The sequence below is a fragment of the Balaenoptera musculus genome, chromosome 1 (assembly GCF_009873245.2).
Source record: "Balaenoptera musculus isolate JJ_BM4_2016_0621 chromosome 1, mBalMus1.pri.v3, whole genome shotgun sequence".
In the NCBI taxonomy this organism is placed as follows: domain Eukaryota; kingdom Metazoa; phylum Chordata; class Mammalia; order Artiodactyla; family Balaenopteridae; genus Balaenoptera; species Balaenoptera musculus.
The window spans coordinates 55049235-55073664 of record NC_045785.1 but is presented as its reverse complement, the minus strand read 5'-3'; the positions used below and the strand labels follow the sequence as shown (position 1 = coordinate 55073664).

At 36.2% G+C, this 24430-nt stretch overlaps 1 protein-coding gene across 2 annotated transcripts in view; it reads right to left on the bottom strand.

Moving 5' to 3' along the window:
* Nucleotides 1-23475, bottom strand: part of UBE2U (ubiquitin conjugating enzyme E2 U) — an 81973-nt gene extending 58498 nt beyond the window's left edge. Inside the window, exons 1-5 of one of the 2 annotated variants that reach the window (XM_036872565.1) lie at nucleotides 22968-23475; nucleotides 21375-21456; nucleotides 20281-20373; nucleotides 10291-10388; nucleotides 5388-5508 (exon numbers count right to left, since the gene is read on the bottom strand). In XM_036872565.1, coding sequence (XP_036728460.1) covers nucleotides 5388-5508; nucleotides 10291-10388; nucleotides 20281-20373; nucleotides 21375-21456; nucleotides 22968-23033 — 460 coding nt within the window. In that variant the 5' untranslated portion in view covers nucleotides 23034-23475. The remainder of the gene's footprint in view (nucleotides 1-5387; nucleotides 5509-10290; nucleotides 10389-20280; nucleotides 20374-21374; nucleotides 21457-22967) is intronic. The other variant, XM_036872570.1, reaches the window with a different exon arrangement.
* Nucleotides 23476-24430: the final 955 nt, after the last annotated feature.

The window sequence follows — 24430 nt, the reverse complement described above, 5'->3', positions numbered from 1 at the left end:
TTTCTCTTTCTCCTGACATCAAGGAAGAATATTTTCCAAAGGAAAGGGTATTCCTATACCTAACAACCAGTACTCCCTTTAAGAGAAAAAAACCCAACACCTGAAATCCTATGAGACATCACCTGCTTCAACTGTAGAAACAAGTTCCTCTAAAATTGTTCTATTGTTAAGAGAACTTAAAAAAAAACAAAAAAAGTGAACAAATTGAGAACTTAAATTGAAGAAGAATCAAATGCTTATCACAATATCTTCTTAATTGCAAACAGAATGGGATGGATTTGCACAATCATCAGGGTTTTTTTTAAAGTACCTTATGTGAATTAGTTGCATAATCTCCCTAATATTTTTATAATTCTTCTCTATTCTTGTATTTTGACTGTCATAATATCTGTCAGGAATTATATTATGGTTTTATTTAGATAAGAATCTGAAACTTAGCAGAATGATTCTCCTTTAACAAAAGCTATAGGAATATACACATGGTTAAGAGAAAAATTATTACCTTAGGCTTGGCTACCATTATTCAGTTTCATTATTTTTATATTCTTGTATTTTCTTTCAACCAAAGTTTTTAAAATTATGTGAACCCTATGTTTTAAATATCAAAACAAACCTGATAGACAGAAAATAATATAATTTGACCATATAACCATATAGAAATAAAAATTCACTAGGACAAACTAGAAAAAAGAAAAGATGTATGAGTTTACAGTAGTTCCCCCAGCCTCCCAGTGGGTGCCTAAAACCACATAGAGTACCAAACCCTATATATACTATGTTTTTTTTCCTATACGTACATACCTATGATGAAGTTTAATTTGTAACTTAGGCACAGTTAAGAGATTAACAACAATAACTAATAATAAAATAGAACAATTTTAACAACATACTGTCATAAAAGTTATGGGAATGTGGTCTCTTTCTTTCTCAAAATATCTTGTACAAATTCAATGCCTTTTCCATCTTAACTAAGCTCTTAGGCATTGTGGCCATATCTTTTGCAGTCTGAGGTACAAAAGCAAATCTAGCACAAATTTCTTTTTCTTTCTTCACAGTTTCATGGATAGAAGATTCGTTCTTACAACCTCAGATATGATTTTTTTCTTTCCTTATTGAGAACTTTCACCTTTTCACTTAAAGGAAGAACTTGTGGCTTCTCATTGGCATATCTGAATGGCCAGTGGCACCACTTTTGTGCTTTGGGGTCATGATTAAGTAAGATAAGGGTCACTTGAACACAAGCACTGCAATACTTCAGATATCGGACAGTTTATTTGATAATCCAGATGGCTACTAAGTGACTAACAAGCAGGGGATGATGGACAAAGAGATGATTCACGTGCCAGGCAGGATGAAGCTGGATGGCAAGAGATTCTACCACACTACTCAGAATGGTGCACAACTTAAAACTCATGAATTGTTTATTTCTGGAATTTTCCAATTAATGCTTTCAGACCATGGTTGATCACAAGTAACTGAAAACTCGGAAAGTAAAATTGCAGTTAAGAGGGTACATGAAATCCCTTTGTAACAAATTAGGAAGTAGCAATACTCAGAATCTAGGAGGCAAAACAGTTGTTATGCACTGTCTCCTCCCAGACCTCCAAGTTTTCATAAACAGATTGAAGTATAACTTGGAGGCACTTGAAAGAGCCCCTTGTCCAACTCCTAACACTGGGCAAAAAGTTCTTTGACAACATCCCTGAACAAGTCATTAAGCTCTGCCAAATGAACACTAGTTATGAAAGCACACCTTTAGTGATAGGGTGTTTACCACCTGCCAATGTGGCCTTGCCCATTCTTAAGTGACTTGAATTGTTGGAAAATCCTTTCTCATGTTTGGTCAGCTGGGACCTCGAAGGACTTTACCATTAGTGATGCTGCAACTACAGTGGCATTTGCTTCTAGAAAAGATCAGTTACCCCAACTGACTATTATATAATTTATTGTCCAAACTGGAACACAGAATGAAAGGGAAATAATTATACCAGGCCTGTCCCAGGCAGTCTGGTATGTGTGAGCACCCAAACTATAAGTAAGGGAGTCAGGGTCCAGGCCACAGGAGAAGAGGCTTGCAAGACATGGGAAGGTCATCAGGACCTCCACCAATTGTGTGTTTTTTTTTTTTTTTTTTTGCTGTGTCGGGTCTTCACTGCTGCACACGGGGTTCCTCTAGTTGTGGTGAGCAGGGGCTTATTCTTCATTGCGGTGCATGGGCTTCTCATTGCGGTGGCTTCTCTTGTTGTGGAGCATGGGCTCTAGGAGTGTGGGCTTCAGTAGTTGTGGCACGTGGGCTCAGTAGTTGTGGCTCGTGGGCTCTAGAGTGCAGGCTCAGTAATTGTGGCACATGGGCTTAGTTACTCCGCCGCATGTGGGATCTTCCCGGACCAGGGATTGAACCCATGTCCCCTGCATTGGCTGGCGGATTCTTAACCACTGCGCCACCAGGGAAGTCCCCACCAATCGGGTTTGAACTCAGAGCTTGTGCATTCTTGTCAACAGGCCAAGGAAAAGGCTGGTATTCCAGAGAAGGGCCCACCAAACCAGAGTCAGGTAGTTACCATTTTGCACATGCTTGGTAGAAGGGCACTTGCTTTTCACATTAAGCTTGTGTTCAAATAGCTTCCCAAGAATTTTTCATAGACTAAAGGTCTGCTATGAAGTCAGGTCTCTTCTCTTCTGTACTTGGAAATTTTAATTCTTTGATCCCAAATGAATGACTTTATGTTCACCTCATTAAATTGGAGGCAGGGTGGCAGGGGGAATGATCACGGTGGATCTCTGGCCCTGTAGCTTGCTCTGTGTGGCCTTGGGCTAATCCCTTCATCGCTGATCCCCAGCTGCCTCAGGGGAAGAGGCTAAGGATCAGATGAATAAATGTATGTGAAAGCATTTTGTAAACTATGAAGTAAAATCAGGATCTAAGTTTATATATATTTTTTCATTCATTCAATCTACAAATTTTTATTCAATACTTATAGCCAGAGACTGCTACCTGGGCACTGAGGATATTGCTGTAGCCTAAAATTAATGCCTACGGATATGATACAATTACCTGCCTCTTGAGTTTCTCATGTATACAAGTAACTATCTGTTCCACTTTTGTGTTATCCTAAAATGGGATAATTTCTCCTTTGCATTTTCCAGACCTCTTTATTAATATATTAAACGTATATGAAAGCTGATTCTTGCAGCACTGTAGTGGAGACCTTTTTTTTTCAAGTTGTTACAGGAAATTAATTCTCATTGGATGCAGTTTTTCACAGAAAACCCCATGGTACTATACTACCATCTAATTTAGAGTGAACGCATTTTTCTGCACTTCATTTCCCACCATAGCAGTTGCCTCTGCTGTATCACGGCACTCTTTCCCTATGAAGCTGCAGAAAATCATTTTCTTCCTGGCACTATAGGTACCACCACAGTCCTGCTGTGATGGCAGGCAAACTGAAAACTATTTACTGTCTTGGATTCCCACATATTTCACCAACACAAATAAAGCATATAGTGAAAACCTACCAAAGCACTATTTGCTTTGTCACTCATTTGTTGGGTGATTTGGCAACTTGGACAGCTTTCCTGTCTGGTTTGTTGGCAAAGCAGGAGGACTGAAAGGAGTGAAGGGTGATGTCAGCCTGAGAGAAAAGAAGAAAAGAGGAAAAGAAAGGGCCAACTTGTCTTCCGGTTTCTTCTCATCCTTCTCTCTGCCGGGCAAAACCAAAGTCATTTACCATAGAAAATTCTTTAAAACCAGTTTTTAAATGTCCATTCACCAGAATATGGACATAGCTTTGTACAGAATATTTCTGTGTAATGACAGTATTGTAGTGCATGACAAAAGGTTAAGGGATACGTATCATTCATTTGCTCATTCCACAAACACTTCCTGAGTGCAGAGGATACAGGGGGGGATGCTACAGTATTCTGGTTGGTCAGAAATATGATCAGAGTGAAGTGGTACCGTTCCTCTGTGGACAAACCAGCCTCAAAACTGTCAGGGAATTTTGAGGAACTCTGCGACAATCATGACATATTTGAAGATACTGGAAAAGATGCCTGATCAATATTGCATCTGACCCAGATGCCCTGTGGAGGAGGACTTGAACTTGGCCACAAATTGTACAGACCTGACTAATGGGCTGGCAGGTCCTAGAAGGGGATGGAAGAAGAGATCGTGGACATCTAATGGAGAGAAAAAGCACAAGAGACATCAGTTTGGCAGAGTGAGTCTGAACAGCAAGGCCTGCTAATTGGGGAGCTAATAATGCCGGTTACTGTGTGAGGCTGCTGTGCACTGCAGAAGGGAGGGGCAGAATGTAAAGGAAAGAGCTACGTCACTAGGATCCCAACCTTCACTTGTGGCAAACCCCTCTGGGCATAAGGAGCCAACAGCATTGCTCTGCTAACTGCAGAGAGAGCACAGGAGCAATAGAGGCGATGGAATTAAGAGTCAAGAAAAGGTTGCTGGCAGGATGAGAGTGAGCAGACTGAGGGTATCAGAAAAGCATTGGTCAATAGAACAGAAAGACTGAAAAGCCTCAGATGTCATTTCCACATGGATTCTTTGAAGGAATACCTGGAGGAAGAACTCTCCAGAAAGAAAAATGCTGAAAGCTTTCCTAATCAAGGGGAAAGGAGTCCCAGATCAGTAAGATCTGGGGGGTGCTAAAGGTGAAGTCTGAGAAATATCCATTACAGACCAGAGAGTTAAAACTGATGTCATATCTTTATGATGGGTAGACTAGTTTTGATCAGCACCATTCACCCATATGACCATTACTTTTAAAGATACTAAGCCTATGATTTCTGGTAATCTTTTAAAAAGGACCACACTAAACCAGCCAGAGAAAGACAAATATCTTATGATATTGCTTATATGTTGAATCTAAAAAAAATGATAGAAATGAACTTACATACAAAACAGAAGTAGACCCACAGACATAGAGAACAAACTTATGGTTACCAAAGGGGAAAGGGGGCGGGCAGGGGTAAATTAGGAGTTTGGGATTAACATGTACACACTACTATATATAAAATAGACAACAAGGACCTACTGTATAGCACAGGGAACTCTACTCAATATTTTGTAATAACCTATAAGGGAAAAGGATCTGATAAAATAGATATATAAGTATGTATAACTGAATCACTTTGCTGTACACCTGAAACTAACACAACATTGTAAATCAACTATTTTTCAATTAGGAAAAAAAAAAGGGATCACACTGATGGATTTGAAAAAGAGGTACAGTAGGAGAGATCTTAGTATGATTTCATTACTGAAAATGGATACAGAAAATATTGCCGTATACAAGTTACTTGCTAGATCATTTACTTGCTATAAATAATTAATAACTGGCAAATAACAATATGTAGGCACTTCTTACATTGTAATGGCTGGTGGAAAAGTCTTAGAATTATTTGCCTGTACAGAGTTTCATCTTTAATCAGTATATGGGCTGCTTCCAAATTCACTGGATTTTCTAGCACTGGATTAGAAAGCATAACCTATAGGAAAACATATAGAACATAGAGTTTTTAAAGTAACTTTTTTCTTAGAGCAAAAAGACAAACCAATACATACAACATTCAAGAAGCATTCATTAAATGCCTACAATGTATCCACCTGGAGATAGAGACAAAGACAAAAGAGACATGGTCCCTACTCTCAAGAAACACTTGATCTATCTTGGTTTTATACTGTACATTCATGAGCCAAACATTAGGATCAAAGCAAGTTACAAGGTCCTTCCTGTAACTTATTTCTTCCTATCACATAAATTTAAATTGATTTTTTGTGTAAAGGGAAGTAAACATTAGAAAACGTTGAAACATTTCTATTACAAAATACATTACATTTTAACATGAGATCATGTTTAGATCATGAATAAACAAACACATGTATTAAAAAGTTGCATGCAATTCAATATCCCTCCAGATCACTGAATGCTTAACTTGGTATCTGTAGTAGTTTTCTATTGCTGCTATAACAAATTACCACAAATTTAGCAACTAAATCAACACAAATTTATTATCTCACATTTCTACAAGTAGGAAGTCGGGGTTGATTGGGCTGGTTTTTCTTTTCCAGACTGAACAAGACTGAAATCAAGTTGTCGGTTGGCTGGGCTCTTACCAGAGGCTCTAGGAAGAACATGCCTCCCAACTCATTCAGGCTGTCTGTTAGCTGAATTCAGTTCCTGAATTCAGTATTTGTAGAACTGAGTTTCCTGTTTCTTTCCTGGTGATTAACCGGGGGCTACCCTCAACCCTGAGATGTCTCTCGCCAGTCCTTACACTTGGACCCCTACGTGTCAGAGGCAAAGGTGTGAAAAATCTTTCTTGTGTTTGCTCCCCTCCTGTCATATATTTTCTCTGTCTTTACTGCATTTCTCTGAGTGACTCTTCTGTCTTCCGTTTCTGTTGTTAAGGGCTCATGTGATTACTTTGGGCCCCCCTGCATATTTCAGGAATAACCTTTCTATTTTAAGGTGAGCTGATTAGTAACCATAGTTCCATCTGCAAAGTTCCTTCACACCTAGATTAGTGTTTGATTGAGTAACCAGAGAATGGGAGTCTTGGGGGACATCTTCAAAATTCTGCCTACAATAGTATTTGCACATCTGGACGAAATAGGTGACCAGTAGTAACCAAAACTTAATAGTTCTGCTAGACCATGATCTTGTTTATCTGGCATCTCAAAATTAATATTAGCCCAAATTTGAAAAATTTATTCAATAATTCAGTATATTGAATCTTACATTATAACATACAAATAAGGTAATAAAATACAGCCAAAAGAATAACGACCAGAATGTCTTAAGTGTAGATACAGGTCAGAGTGGATTACTGTGGCTTAAGAGTCATGGAAATGATGGCAATCTTTCACTAATAAAAGCAATAATCTGACATCTGATATTTCAAAACCAACAAGAATTTTCTGCTGTTTTTTTTTTTTTTTTTCCTATTTGGAAAACACATTGGGATATATTTTCCAGAATATTATAATTGCTTAAATAAGGATTGCAGTATATCTTTCGAAGTGGGTGGGAAGCAGATGAAACTTTTCTTCACGAGCAAGCTTTTGCTCTTTGGCTGGAGAGATAATCTTACTCAGAGAGGCACATCTGGTAAAGTTTATTCAATAGTCTTTGCATTGACCACTGTGCCTAAGACCTTTTCATATAATATATACACAAGCTATTAAGTATATTTAATGATTTTTTAAGAACTAGAATGTAAGGAATAATTAAAATATACAAATCAGACATTCTGCTAAAATAGTAAAAAAATAAAATAACAGTCCAACTTTTAAAGTCACCATGTGATAGTATGAAATAATATAAAAAGCCATCTGGAGGATAAATACAAAAATCTGAAGCATCAATAAACAACTGTACCAGTGGGTACATTTTGTAATATCCAATTAGTTATAGCCCATGAAATTGGAATTTCTTCTGTGGATGAGTGTTGGTACTTACTTTTGCGTTGTATATGGAAGTACAAGTTTTCAAAGAAATCAAGATTATAAAAATTTTAGGAGGAGATGATTAGCATATTTAGACTTTAAAATATTTTAAACACCATTTCAAGTACCACCCCCTTGTATAACAATGTGATAATTATAAATGTGTCTCACCTGTTACTCAAAAGGTAGTAGTCAGAAAGCAATCTAAATTTAAATTACTTAAATAAAATGAAAAACTCAGTTCCTCAGTTACAGTAGCCACATTTCAAGTGCTCAGTAGAACATGAGACTAGAGGCTACTATGTCGGACAGCACAGATACTGAACGTTTCCGTAAGCACGGAAAGTTCTATTGGGTAGCACTGACCTTCCAAGTACTATTAAATAGCCATTAAAATATTAATTGTAGCAATCTGGAAATTACTTGAGATAAAATGTTAAGTGAAAAAGAAATAGGCTATATAATTTGAACACATATACCATCATTGCAATGATGTAAAAATTCAGATTTGTTGCTTCAATCATGTTACTTAGTACCTATCACACAAATTAGACTTGTTTCCTGACCTCAGGGAGCTTATAGTCCAATAGGGGAAGACAGATAAGGAAACAGTATACGCATTAGAGCATTATAGTGCTCTCATAGAGATTTGCTTAGGGTACCACTTTGCAAAGAAAACCTCCTTCCCCCCAAAACCAAAGCCATCAATTTCACCTAGGAAAGGAAATCAGGAAAGGCATTGCAGAGGAGGGCTCTTTTGACCCGACTCTTACAATATGAGCAGCCGCTTGCTGAACAGACTGAGAAAGAGGGAATAAAATGGGTTGCTAGTCAGATGGGGAACTGGACTGAGCACTTTTTAAGGTGCAAGACTGACTTGGGTTTGTAACTTTAGAGTTTAGAACTCTATAAATGCTTTTTAACCTGAATTGAACCAAGCACTGTGAGTGAAAAAAAAAGAAGATATGAATAGGAGCAGGATCCCACAGTGTGTTTGGGAGAGTTAAAGCCGAGGTGTGAGAAGTAGATCATCATTTGTCAGGCAACAGAATTTGGGCTTGACCCTGCAGGAAATGTGGAACTGAAGATTTAAAACCGAAACACAGGAGACAAAATTAGAAGAAAATGCTAATAACAATAGGGTAAGGAATTTTCTTTATGATTACCAGTGATTTTCTTTTCCTTTCCACTATCTTAAAAATCTTCTCTAATGTGGGCATATTTGTTTTATAAATCTATTTGAAAAATAAAAACAACTGTGTAATCTACTGGCTTTCCATGATATATTTGGCAACACTTTGTTGTCATTTTGTATTACAGGTTAAAACTAAGAACAATCAAAATATTAACTAGATTTTATTGAATTCTTTTCTTGGACAACTCATGGTTCTAAGTACTTTACATGTATTTATTCATTTAGTCCTCACAAGTTATATGAGGTAGCTACTAACAGCCCCATTTTACTGATGAAGAAACTGAGGCAATGAGAAGTAAAGAAACTTGTCCAACATTGCAAAGGTATTAAGTGGCAGAACCAAGATGTGAAGCCAAGCTATCTAAACTTACAGCCCCCAATGTACCTTTTATTAAATTATTCTGCTATTCAAAATTTTCACCATTTCATTCTGGTTTGCCCTCACTCATTACATTCCTGAGAACATTCATTTTTACTATTTTTAAGGCCAATCCTATTTGGGTGGAAGAGATAGGATGACTCAGTTTGAAGGAATCCAAAAGATCAACCACAAATCTCTGCACAACATGCTCACTTACTTCCTCAAAGTTCTTGCTCCAATCACTCTCCCAACATGGCCTGGCACTGCTATATATGCTCAACACATATTTGTAGAATGAATAAATAAATAAATAAATTGAACATTGAATTTTTAAAAATATTAAATTTTACTCAGCATACTAAGATGACTAGACAGAAAGTTAATGATTAGTTTTATTTTCAAAAACAAGAAATGGGAGAGATGAAATTTGTGTTATAATTCTATGTTACAGAGAAAATTCAATTAAGCCAGAATACTTTATTCTCCAGGTATTTCAGATGATCAAAATTTAATAGTTTATCTCCACATATTATCAATGATAAATAGATAGAATATCGTGGACAGAATCTAGTGGATAGAATCTCGCTGAGCCAGATATAAGTGGTCAAAGCAAGTGCCACTCAAATCATTTATCTTAGCATTTCAGGATGAGAAGGGAGGCTCTTTGTGGGTCGGGAATAACACAACACTGAGGCATGCTTCTAAAGACCATGGATCTAGGAGGTGAAGGGTGCATTCTAGAAACAGGCATCTACTGAGGAGAGGAGGAAATTCCTGGTTTAATTGTTCACTGGGTTTGATATGAAAGCTTATAAAAGCAGGTCTCTCGTACTGTCAGAAACAAAGGATAAAGCTGAACATTTTACATTGTAGTCACTCGATTCACCTCTCGGAGGAAGGCAAGGTTCATGAATGCAGAAAGATCCAAAAGGCCTGTTCAACATTATAAAGTGAAGTTAGGAGCCAAAAGCAAACCCAAGACTGTATTTCCAGAGTTGAAACCATCCAAACAGTTCTTTTCTTCTTTTATAAAATACATATTCTTTGGTTGGAAAGGGCCTAATCTATCGATTTCACTTTAAAAATAATAGTTTTTATAATTCAAGTTCCATTTTACAGTCTTGATATAGAAATGTTATTGATTTATATAAGCTTACTCAAATCCTTTAAACATTTAACTATGCATTGTACATTTTATTCATTATACTTTGAGTAATTGGGGTAATTAAAAGTATTAAAGACAGCATTATATTAATCTGTTCTTACCTGGAGGGTAAGTAAGATGCTGCTCAATGTATAGGTTCTATTCCACTTATGAGTGTTGTCCAAAAAATCTATACAGGGACGGCCAGTATGTGGGTCTACTGTATTAAAATAATACATTAATATTAATACATAAAATTATTATTTAAAACTTATGAACATCAACATGTCATAGCAAAGTTAGAAAGCAAATGACAAAGCAGGAAAATTATTTGCATTGAATGTGACAGACACTTAATACAGAGCAGCTGTTAGAGCATGGACTTTGGTGTCAGACACACAGATTTGACAGTTGACCCCTCCACTTATCAGCTGTGTGACGTTGAGCAATTAACTTTACCTCTCTAGGTCTCACTTGCTTAGTATATGAAATGGGGATATGACTGAAGTACCTACTTTCACTGAAAAGAATTTAAAAAATAAAGCCCTTAATAGAGTACCTGGCACATAGCGGATCCTCAAAAAATGACAGCTATCATTATTAATAATACTTTTATTAATGTATAAATAATTTTTGTAAATGAATAAGAAAAACATTTATATTCCAATAGAAAAATCTTGCAATAAAAAGGTAAGACCTGGGAAGAAAATTTTGAAAAGGTGAAAAGAGGGGTGTTTGATTTGGTACATTGTATTGTAAAACTACAATAATAGTAACAGCACAATGGACACAAGATTTGAGTGAACAATGCGATAAAAGAATTTAGAAACAAATCCTAGTTGGTATTAAAACTGTTGTAAGTTACAAGTGAAATTATGACTCAGTAGTGAAAGAAAAGATGATGGTATAAAAAGTTTTGTGCACACTATTCATGGTCCTCCAGTATTTGCTCTTCCTTTCCTCCATTTCTTCTCTCTATAATAAGAAACTTGATGCCTGCCCCATCCCCATTCCCCCATGTGGTTTTAGAAGAATACATAGTTGCCCACATTTTCCCAGCCTTTCCTCTAACAAGATGTGGCTGTGTGACTACGTCTTAATCATGAGACATCGGCAGAAGTAAAGTGTGCACCTTCTGGATCATATTTTCTTAAGGAAGCTGTTCTGCCCTCTTCTTTTTTTCTCTCCCTTTACCACTGGCTGGAAATAGTGACAGAGTAAATGTCTTAGGTCCAGAAATGGAACCCACACATTGAGGATGGCAAAACCTCCCTGCCAGCTTTGTTCCATTACATCAATATATAAATTGGAAAGATATATGAAAGGTTGGCCTATGCCCTAACACAGTTAATTAACTAAGTCAGTATTTGGAAAAAAATACACTCACACACACACACACACACGTGTGTGTGTGTGTGTGTGTGTGTGTAGTTTTTGGGGTTTTTTATTAAATAGAATTATATTTTACATTTTATTCTTCAAAGTATTTTTTCATTTAATAGTAAATTGTCAATGTATTTCTGGACATGTTTATTCAAAAAATATTTGAGCACTAACAATATGCCAGGTAGTGAAGATTCTAGGGCACAAGAATGACCAAAGAGTAAAGTCTTCATATATCTTCCTTGCTATGTTTAAAAGCAATGTATATAGCTGTAAGATATTTTACTTAAAAATTCCTATATTAATGGACATTGGAGTTATTTCTCTTTTCCCTATTTCTAACATTGTTGCTGGAAACAAAATCTTTATTAATTAAATATTAATAAGAATATTAAGCATATTCTTTATATAGATCCCTAAAGTCTCCACCCCAAAACTATTAGAACTAGTAAATGAATTCGGCAAGGTTGCAGGATAAAAGATTAATATACAGAAATCTATTGCATTTCTATACACTGATGATGTAAATATCAGAAAGAGAAAGTAAAAAAGAAAAAAAATCCCATTTAAAATAGCAGCAAGAAAAACCCCTAGAAATAAATTTAACCAAAGAGGTAAAGGACCAATACCCTGAAAACTATGAAACACTGACGAAGGAAAATGAAGATGATTCAAAGAAATGGAACAATATCCCATGCCCTTGGATTGCAAGAATTAATATTGTTAAAATGGCCATACTACCCAAAGCAATCTACAGATTTAATGCAATCCCTATCAAAATACCCTGGACATTTTTCACAGAACTAGAACAAATAATCCTAAAATTCATATGGAGCCACAAAGCAATCTTGAGAAAAAAGAACAAAGCTGGAAGTATAACCCTCCCAGACTTTAGGCTATACTAGAAAGCTACAGTAATCAAAACATCATGGTATTGACACAAAAACAGACACATAAATCAATGGAACAGAACAGAGAGCCCAAAAATAAATCCATGCACTATGGTCAATTCATCTACAACAAAGGAGACAAGAATATACAATGAAGAAAAGGCAGTTTCTTCAACAAGTGGTGCTGGGAAAACTGGGTAGCCACATGCAAAACAATGAGATTAGAACATTCCCTCACACCATATACAAATTAAATTCAAGATGGTTTAAAGAGCTAAATGTAAGACCAGAAACTGTAAAACTCCTAGAACATAGGTGGAATACTCTTTGAAATAAATTATAGTAATATTTTCTTGGATCGGTCTCCTAAGGCAAAAGAAATAAGAGCAAAAATAAACAAATGGGACCTAATTAAACTTAAAAGCTTTTGCATAGCAAAGGAAACACTGACAAAATGAAAAGACAACCTACGGAATCAGAGAAAATATTTGCAAATGATGTTACCAACAAGGGGTTGATACCTACAATATACAAACAGTTCACACGATTCAATATCAAAAACAAACAAAGCAATCAAAAAATGGGCAGAAGACCTGAACAGACATCTTTTCAAAGAAGACATACAAATGGTTAACAGGCACATGAAAAGATGTTCAAATCACTAATTATTAGAGAAATGCAAATCAAAACAACAAGATATCACCTCACATCTGTCAGAATGGCTATCATCAAGTCTACAAATCACAAATGTTGGCAAGGATGTGGAGAAAAGAGAACCTTTATACACTGTTGGTGGGAATGTAAATTGGTACAGCCACTATGGAAAACAGTACGAAGTTTCCTCACAAAACTAAAAACAGACCTACCATATGATCCAGCAATTCTACTCCTGGGTATATATCCAGAAAAAATGAAAACACTAATTCAAAAAGATACACGCACTCCAATATTCACAGCAGCACTATTTACAATAGCCAAGATACAGAAGCAATCCAAGTGTCCATCAACAGCCTCACCCACCAGGGCGTGGACACCAGAAACAAGAAAACAATGATGCAGCAGCCTGCGGAACTGAGTCCACAAATGCAAGTCAGAAACTACCCTGGGACCAGCTGGTCCCTGGCCCTTGGAAAACAAGAGGGGAGTGTACTTCTGGGATACAAAGGACATCCCTTACAGAGGGCCACTTTTCCAAGGTCGAGAAACATAACCAACCTTCCACATACATAAAAATAGAAATAGAAATTTAGACAAAATGAGACAGCAGAGGAAGAGGTTCCAGATGAAAGCAAAAGATAAAACCCCAGAAGAAGAATTAAGTGACATGGAGATAGGCAATCTACGCAAGGAAGAGTTCAGAGTAATGATCACAAACACGATCCAAGAGCTCAGGAAAAGAATGGATGCACAGAGTGAGAAGTTACAGGAAGGTTTTAACAAAGAATTAGAAAATATAAAGAACAACCAAGAAGAATACAATATTGTATTGAAGAATACAATAACTGAAATGGAAAATACACTAGAAGGAATCAATAGCAGAATAAATGAGGCAGAAGAACAGATAAGTGAGCTGGAAGACAGAGTGGTGGAAATCACTGCCACAGAACAGAATAAAGAAAAAAGAATGAAAAGAAATGAGGACAGTTTAAGAGACCTCTAGAACAATGTCAAACGCACCAACATTCACATTATAGGGGTCCTAGAAGAAGAGAGAGAATAAGGGACTGAGAAAATATTTGAAGAGATAGCAACTGAAAAACTTCCCTAATATGGGAAAGGAAACAGCACCCAAGTCCAGGAAGCGCAGAGGCCCATATAGGATTAACTCAAGGAGAAATACACCAAGACACATAGTAATCAAACTGACCAAAATTAAAGATAAAGAGAAAATATTAAAAGCAACAAGGAAAGGAAACAGCACCCAAGTCCAGGAAGCGCAGAGGCCCATACAGGATTAACTCAAGGAGAAATACACCAAGACACATAGTAATCAAACTGACCAAAATTAAAGATAAAGAGAAAATATTAAAAGCAACAAGGGAATCCCCATAAGGTTGAGCTGACTGTTCAGCAGAAACTCTGCAGGCCAGAAGGGAGTGGCACAATATATTTAAAGTGTTGAAAGGGGAAAACCTACAACCAAGAATACTCTACCCAGCAAGGCTCTTGTTCAGATTTGACTGAGAAATCAAAAGCTTTACAGACAAGCAAAAGCTAAAAGAATTCAGTACCACCAAACCAGGTTTAAAACAAATCCTAAAGAAACTTCTCTAGGTGGAAAAGAAAAGACCACAACTAGAAACAAGAAAATTACAAAATGGGAAAGCTCACCCATAAAAGCAAACATACAGTAAAGATAGGAAATCATCCACACACAAATATGATCTCTAAACTAGTAATCATGAGAGAAGAAGAGTACAAATGCAAGATATTTGAAATGCATTTGAAATTAGGAGATCAGCAACTTAAAATAATCATGTATATGTATAGAATGCTATATCAAAACCTCATGGAACCACAAACCAAAAATCTATAATATATATATATACAAAAAATAAGATAACCAAACATAACACTAAAGATAATCAAATCACAAGGGAAGAGAACAAAAGAAGAAAGAAAATAAAGAACACGGTCCTATTGTATAGCACTGGGAACTATATTCAATATCTTGTGATAAACCATAATAGAAAACAGTAAGCAAAAGAATATATAAATGCATAACTGAATAATTTTGCTGTACAGCAGAAATTAACACAACATTTAAATCAACTATACTTCAATAAAATATTTTAAAAAAAGAGTAAAGGAAGAAAGAAGACCTATAAAAACAAATGCAAAACAATTAACAAAATGACAATAAGAACATACATACTGACAATTACCTTAAATGTAAATGGATTAAATGCTCCAGCCAAAAGACACAGACTGGCTGAATGGGTACAAAAACAAGACTCAAATATATGCTGTCTATAAGACACTCACTTCAGATCTAGGGACTCATACAGACTGAAAATGAGGGGATGAAAAAAGGTATTCCATGCAAATGGAAATCAAAAGAAAGTTGGAGTTGCAACACTTATATCAGACAAAATAGACTTTAAGATAAAGACTGTTATAAGAGACAAAGAAGGACAGTACATAATGACCAAAGGAACAATCCAAGAAGAAGATATAACAATTGTATATATATATATGCATCCAACACAGGAGCACCTCAATATATAAGGCAAATGTTAACAGACATAAAAGGAGAACTTGACAGTAACATAATAATAGTGGGAGAGCTTAACACCCCACTTACATAAATGGACAGATCATCCAGATAGAAAATCAATAAGGAAACACAGGCCTTAAATGACACATTAGGCCGATGGACTTAATTGATATTTATAGAGCATTCCATCTGAAAGCAGCAGAATACACAGTCTTTTCAAGTACACATGGAACCATCTCCAGGATAGATCACTTGCTGGGGCACAAAGCAAGTCTTGGTAAATTTAAGAAAACTGAAATCATATCAAGCATCTTTTTCGACCAGAAGACTATGAGATTAGAAATCAACTACAAGAAAATAACTTCAAAAAAACATAAACATGTGGAGGCTAAACAATATTCTACTAAACAACCAATGGATCACTGAAGAAAACAAAGAGGAAATCAAAAAAGTACCTAGAGATAAATGAAAACAAAAACACAATGATCCAAAACCTATGGAATGTAGCAAAAACAGTTCTAAGAGGGAAATTTACAGTGATACAACCTGAGCTCAGGAAACAAGAAAAATCTCAAATAAACAACCTAACCTTACACCTAAAGCAGCTAAAGAAAGAAGAACAAACAAAACCCGAAATTAGCAGAAGGAAAGAAATCATAAAGATCAGAGCAGAAATAAATGGAATAGTAACTAAGAAAACAGTAGAAAAGATCAATGAAACTAAAATCTGGTTCTTTGAAAAGATAAATAAAATGGATAAACCTTTAGTCAGACTCATAAGGAAAAAAGGGAGAGGGCCCAAATCAATAAAATCAGAAAAGAAAAAGGAGAAGTTACAACCGACACCACAGCAATACAAAGCACCATAAGAGACTACTACAAGCAACTATACGCCAATAAAATGGACAACCTAGAAGAAACATACAAATCTTAGAAAGGTATGATCTCCCAAGACTGAACCAGGAAGAAATAGAAAATATGAATAGACCAATTACAAGTACTGAAATTGAAACTGTGACTTAAAAACTCCCAACAAACAAAAGTCCAGGACCAGATGGCTTCACAGGCGAAGTCTATTAAACACTTACAGAAGAGTTAACACCTTTCCTTTTGAAACTATTCCAAAAGTTGCAGAGGAAGGAACACTTCCAAACTCATTCTATGAGGCCACCATCACTGTGACACCAAAACCAGGCAAAGATTTCACAAAAAAAGAAAATTACAGGCCAATATCACTGATGAACCTAGATGCAAAAATCCTTAACAAAATACTGGCAAATTGAATCCAACAATACATTATAAAAATTATACACACTGGATCAAGTGGGATTTATCCCAGGGATGCAAGGATTTTTCAATACCCACAAATCATTCAGTGTGATACACCACATCAACAAATTGAAGAATAAAAACCATATAATCATATCAATAGATGCAGAAAAAGCTTTTGATAAAATTCAACATCGAATTATGATAAAAACTCTCCATAAAGTGGGCATAGAGGGAACCTACCTCAACATAATAATGGCCATATATAACAAACCCACAGCTAACATCATACTCAGCCATGAAAAGCTGAAAGCATTTCCTCTAAGATCAGGAACAAGACAAGGATGTCCACTCTCGCCACTTTTAGTCAACATAGTTTTGGAAGTTCTAGCCACGACAATCAGAGAAGAAAAAGAAATAAAAGGAATACAAATTGGAAAAGAAGAAGTAAAACTGTCAGTGTTTGCAGATGACATGATGCTATACATAAAAAATCCTGAAGACACTACCAGAAAACTACTAGAGCTCATCAATGAATTCAGTAAAGTTGCAGGATACAAAATGTATACACCAAAATCTGTTGCATTTCTATTCACTAACAATGAAATATCAGACAGAAGCTAATGAAATAATCCCATTTACCATCACATCAAAAAGGATAAAATACCTAGGAATAAACCTACCTAAGGAGGCAAAAGACCTGTACTCTGAAAACTATAAGACGCTGATGAAAGAAATTGAAGATGACACAAACAGATGTGTTCTTGGACTGGAAGAATCAATACTGTCAAAATGACTATACTACCCAAGGCAGTCTACAGATTTAATGCAATCCCTATCAAATTACTAATGGCATTTTTCGCAGAACTAGAACAAAAAATTTTTAAATTTGTATGGAAACACAAGAGACCCCAAATAGCCAAAGCAATCTTGAGAAAGAAAAACAGAGGTGGAGGAATCAGGCTCCCTGACTTCAGACTATACTACAAAGCTACAATCATCAAAACAGTATCAGACTGGCACAAAAACAGAAATACAGATCAGTGGAACAGGATAGAAAGCCCAGAAATAAACCCACACACATATGGTCAATTAATCTATGACAAAGGAGTCAAGAATATACAATGGAGAAAAGATAGTCTCTTCAATAAGTGGTGCTTGGAAAACTGGACAGCTACATGTAAAAGAATCAAATTAGAACACTCTCTAACACCATACACAAAAATAAAGTCAAAATGGATTAAAGACCTAATGTAAAACTGGATACTCTAAAACTCCTAGAGGAAAACATAGGCAGAATACTCTTTGACATAAATCTCAGCAATATCTTTTTGGATCTGTCTTCTAGAGTAATGGAAATAAAAACAAAAATAAACAAATGGGACCTAATTAAACTTAAAGGCTTTTGCACAGCAAAGGAAACCATAAGCAAAACAAAAAGAGAACCTACAGAATGGGAGAAAATTTTGCAAATGATGTGAGCAAAAAGGGATTAATCATAAAAGTATACAAACAGCTCTACAGTTCAACATCAAAAAAACAAACAACCCAATCAAAAAATGGGCATGAGATCTAAATAGACAGTTCTCCAAAGAAGACTTATATATGGCCAACACGCACATGAAAACTGCTCCACATTGCTAATTATTAGAGATATGCAAATCAAAGCTACGTTGAGGTATCACCTCACACCAGTCAGAATGACCACCATGAAAAAGTGTACAAACAATAAATGCTGGAGAAGGTGTGGAGAAAACGGAGCCCTCCTACACTGTTGTTGGGAATGTACATTGATACAGCAACTATGGAGAAATGTATGCTGCTTCCTTAAAAAACTAAAAATAGAGCTACCATATGACCCTGTAATCCCACTCCTGGGCATATACCCAGAGAAAACTATAATTCAAAAAGATACATGCACCCCAATGTTCACTGCAGCACTATTTACAATAGCCAAGACATTGAAGTAACCTAAATGTCCATCAAGAGATGAATGGATAAGAAAAAAAAAAAAAAAAGAGAGATGAATGGATAAAGAAGATGTGGCATACATATACAATAGAATACTACTCAGCCATTAAAAAAGAATGAAATAATGCCATTTGCAGCAACATGGATGGACCTAGAGATCATCATACTACGTGAAGTAAGCAAGACAGAGAAAGACAAATATCATATGATATCACTTATATGTGGAATCTTAAAAAAAAATGGTACAAATGAACTTATATTCAAAACAGAAATAGACCCATAGACATAGAAAACAAACTTATAGTTACCAAAAGGGAAAGCAGGGGGAGGGACAAATTAGGCATTTGGGATTAACATATACACACTACTGTATATAAAACAGATAACCAACAAGGACCTACCATATAGTGCAGAGAACTATATTCGATATTTTGTAATAACATATAAGGGAAAAGAATCTGAAAAAGACTACATATATAACAGAAACACTTTACTGTACACCTGAAACTAACACAAAATTGTAAATCAACTATACTTAAATACAAAAAAAACCACACTAAGAAAACAAAAGTGCTTGTTTATAACCTTTGTCCATTCTTCTGTTGCTTTCTGTTTTTTCTTACTGATCCACAAGTGGTCTTTACATATTATAAATATTCTATTTTATGCATTGCAAATATTTTCCCTCTGTTTGCAAAAGTCAGTGTATTTTTATCTCTGGTTATAATGTTGTTAGCTATAGAGAAGTCTTAAAAAGTTTATGTAGTTTAATGTGTCATGCTTTTCTCATGGTTTCTAGGATTTGTTGTTTTTAGAAAAGCCTTCCTCACCACACCCATAAAAGTTCTATTAGATTTTCTTTTTAGCATTAAAATTTTTTGCATTTGTAATCGATCAAGAATTTACTTCGCATATGACTTGAAGTAGCAATCTAACTTATTTCTTTCTAAAATGTTAATTTGTCTGTGCATTATTTTTATAGTAAAATATTAGATCCAACTAAAATATTGAACAATACAGGAATTAAGTTTATCATTCAGTCATTAAAAATTATATTTTGAAGAATGTTTAATATTGCAGAAATAAATGTATTATGTCATTTTAAGTAAAAATATATAAAACTTTGTGTAATAACTCAACTATGTAGATAAAATGCATACATAGAAGAAGGAAATAAATTTGGTTAAATATAGAGAAGAGTATCTCTCTGAATTAGGATTCAGGTGATAATTTTTTTCTGCCTTTTAATATTTTCCCCTATAAGCATGCTTACTTTTATAATCGTAACAAAGTAATTAAAAAGAAACATTATTAAACACTAACAAAGAACAAGGTTAATGGGGACAGAACCCGTGATGATAAAAATTTCATTTGTTCCTTACCATTTGGATGAAAAGGAATTGTTCTAAATTTCACAACCGGAGGGACAAAATTATACTCCGATGTAAAATTTATTCTCAGTTGGAAGAATGATCCTGTGATACAAAAAGAAACATTTTCACTGAAGTGTCATGTTGAACTGATTAACTGTAACCTAACACTGAAGTTTATTCCTACAGTTGAGCCTCCCCAAGGTCCCTAGAGTTTTATTGTATTAATAAGTAAATTGGATTATAGGATGCCTAGACTCCTCTAGATGGTGTAATAGACTCCTCACAATCTAATTCCATGTTTTCAGCCACATTCCCACCAGTCCTTTCTACCCACTGACTCTGTCCCCCTAACACCCGGCCCCTTCACTGTGTATCTCATCTTTACTGAACTCACTGCTCCAGAACCCTCTCTTGCCACCTCATGTAAGGCTGTTTACTCTGCCTGGATTTCCTTCTGATTCTAAACCTGGTGAATTCTCACACATTCTTTAGGACCCAACTCAAGTGTCACTTCCTTGGGAAGCTGTTCCTGACTCTCCAAGGCAAAATTAACTAATCACTGCCTCCTCGGTATTCCATTCAAAATCCATAATAGAACATGTTATATTTTATTGTAATTATCCACTTACATGTTTTTCTCCCCTACCTCACTAAACAAATATATCTTGTTAATCCGCAACTGTAAGAGTGTGTGGTCATTAAAGTTTATAGTGGCCTAGTCTGCTTGAGAATTTGATTTATGGAAATTTGTGGGAAAATCATAGAGGAAAAACATGAGACATAATTGTGGGATTTTTCTGCCAATAGGCATTCTGTTAGCTATTCTCTGATTTCATGGAAGACTGTTAGATGATATTCTCAATTGATATGCTTTCCTGTGTGTGCTTCTTAAAAACATGGTAACATTAAGATTGGGCATAAAGAAAAATTCAGACCTGAAATTTCCATCCATGTTGACAAATGGCAAAAAATTAAGCCATATAATGAAAAAATTACATGTAAATACTTTAGGAATTCTAGAAAATTTATACAATGCAACCTTAAAGAAAATAGGCTAATAATACAGACTTTTAAAAAAGTAAATTGGTTTTGAAAGCACAAACCATGCCAAACTGTATTCTGTAGACCTTCAATATCAACTTCCCATTGCATCATATCTTCACTTACAGGAAAGCCAGTAATACCCTTTAATTAAGAAAAATTAAAGCAGAAAAAAGATTAAATATTTATTGCAGCTTGGAAAATCAGATATTAGATTACAATGAATTCCAAAAGCTCTACGTTTTCTTTTTCTGATAAATATTTTTTATTTTGGGAAGGTGTTATATATTGCCTTATTACACAGAAGTTAAGATAGATTCCAGAAAACACGTGCAATAGCAAATTTTAAATAAATCCGTAGTGTGCAAATCACAAGTGGGACGGTAAGGTCAAGACTAGAATGTGTGGCTTATGTAAGACAATAGACAATGTAAGACTCAAATTCAAAATGAAAGAAATAGTTGGAAAGCATGCATTTCTTCAAAGATTTTAAAAACCATATGGATGCTATATAAGGCATGAACTAAAAAAATTTTCATTAAGAAAAACACAACTCTAAAATTACGCTCATATATAAAAATAAAATATTCCTACACTTGAGGTATTATTCCAAAGGAGGGACAAGAATGTATTTCATAGAATAAGGTTATTGGTTATGCTGAGGAATACACTTAAATATAGTCAATAAATACTTCTGAGCAACCACATAGTTATTAGGTATGTTAAGTGCTAGTCTGGATAAACATTACATCTCTATTATCTACATTATCTATATTTACCTAACACTTCTCCCTTCAACAGATTTTCTTTCAACAGAAAGCCACAAAATTCAGGTGGAGCAGAAAGAACATCAAATGTTACTTTCATACCTCTCGGATGTTTGTTGTTGAACTCAATAATCGTTCCCGACATCTCCTGTTAAGGCAATACTTCTATGGCAGGAGTGGAAACAGAGCAATGCCATTGAACTACACCTTATGCAGCTGTTGGTAAGCATGTTACACCCTCTTTCTATGCACAGCTTTCTATTCTTTCTAAGTACACCCTAGCCCCTTCCATTTTTAAATTCTCCATATTGTATGTGATGAAACAGCCTATGGCAACCACTGAACAGCCTATGAACACTGAAACCTCATTGGTGGCACTCGGGGCAAAGCCTTCCTCTGTGTTAAAATTATAAGGGAAAGGCGCTTCTGTGTTATATGTAACAGAAGTTGGCAAAAAGTGCACTAGACAGGAAGTAGTAGAAAACCCTGTGATGGAATCCTGTGGCCAAATATTTACTGAACCTTTCTGAGGCTTAGGTTTCTGGTAGGTAAAACAAAACATTACGAACTTATTTTATAGTATTGTAATTAATGAGTGCAACCCTGGACCTACTAGTCACTTACTACCTGATAGACCCTGATATTCAGGGCTTAAATGCCCATAAATTACTCAGCATAGTGTGCTCAATATTGTTAACTATTATTATGAAGTACAAATAGTTGTTATTATTATGAAGTAGATTATTATACTGAAATAGGTTCATTAAACAAGTCTGTAGTGGCAACTTATGTTTAACTAAATTATGCCTTATAGAATAAACACAGATTAAACTGCTTTTAAAAATTGGTACTCCAATGAAACACACCCTCCAGGTCTCCAGTACTCACCTCATAATTGTTCTTCTTCAACTCTTGGAATTCTCTTTGCAGCAAGATGTAAGCTCTGCTGTACATGATAAGGCAGCAAAGAGTCTGGCACTTGTCCCCGCACTCCTAGGGTTCGCTCTGAGGCAGGTGTCTGAGGTTATGGGTCACCTTCCCGCACCTAGTTAACTGACATAAATTACTTGCTTTCTCGACCGAGCCTCAGAACGCTGTGTGCTCCCAAGGTAAGTGGCTCTAAGTTGGACATATAACGGTGACTTTTTTTCTCCTCTGACTCTTCTGAAGGACTTCAGAAGGAAGACTTGAGCACTTTCTCGACTGCGGTGCGTCACTGCAGGACCAGCCCACAGCCCACCTGAAGGCAAACTTGGACGAGCTACTGGGACCACCCGTGTTGCTTGTGCGTGAAGTGGGCGTGAGAGGCGTAAGCGTAGGGCGGTCGTAGACGGTTGTTGTCTCCGCTTCACAGGTGTAACTCACTGGGTGCCGGCTCGGCCGGAGGATGCCAATCGGTTGCCAAGCAACTGGACCGAGGGGGACTAGAGTGAAGGAGGTGGGCGCTTCGCCGCTCCTCATCCAATCAGCGACATGGGGCGGCCTCTGGAAACCTCCGCAGCCAATCGTCCAACCGGTTCAGTTTGAAAGGCCAATGAGAGCCGTTGTTGAGGCCCCCCTCCACCCCCGCGCCCCGTGCGCCAGCGAGGTCCACCAACTTTGGACTCTACCCAGCTGGGGTGGGGGGGAGGAGGGGTGAAGTCAGAGGATCTAGCATTAAGTCCGTAAGTCAGAGAAGCCTTCACTCGAAGTCCTTCTCCGAAATAATCTTTTCTTTTTCTTTGAATATCAGAAACCATCAGGTAATAAGTGACCAGTAGTACAGGTCTGCGCTTATTTATAATAACTTATATGGCACGTTAGCGTTCACGATATGATCGCGTACCTTATTATGTCATCGAATCCTACAGTTACTCTGGGAGAATGCTCCACAACAGGGAACTACTTAAAATTTCTCAGATTCCCATCTCTTGCCGGAGAGTTTTGCACCTGCTGTCCCTTCTGTCTAGACATTTACCACGTTCCTTCCATCCTTCCTCCCCACATTTTTCCTTCACTCATCGTTCAGATTTACCTTTGCCTATGATTCCTTATGGAATCCCCTAAGACAAGATTAGGCTCCTTTCTTGTGATGCTAGAGGACCCTGTTAGTATTTATCAGGCTGTATCACAATTGCCCATTGCATTCTCCAGCCCACTGTGAGCTACTTAAAGGCTTTAACCTGACGGTGTCAACTACAGAAACTGGCATCCTTGCTCAGAGTGCTTTTTTTTTTCTTGCTATTTATTTACTAATTTTATGGAAACAGGACATCAGTTCAATGAGTTCATTCATTCCACAAATATTTATTTAGCACCTCTCACGTGCTATGGAACGATAAAGATGAAGTGACTGCCCTTTTGGCTCCAGT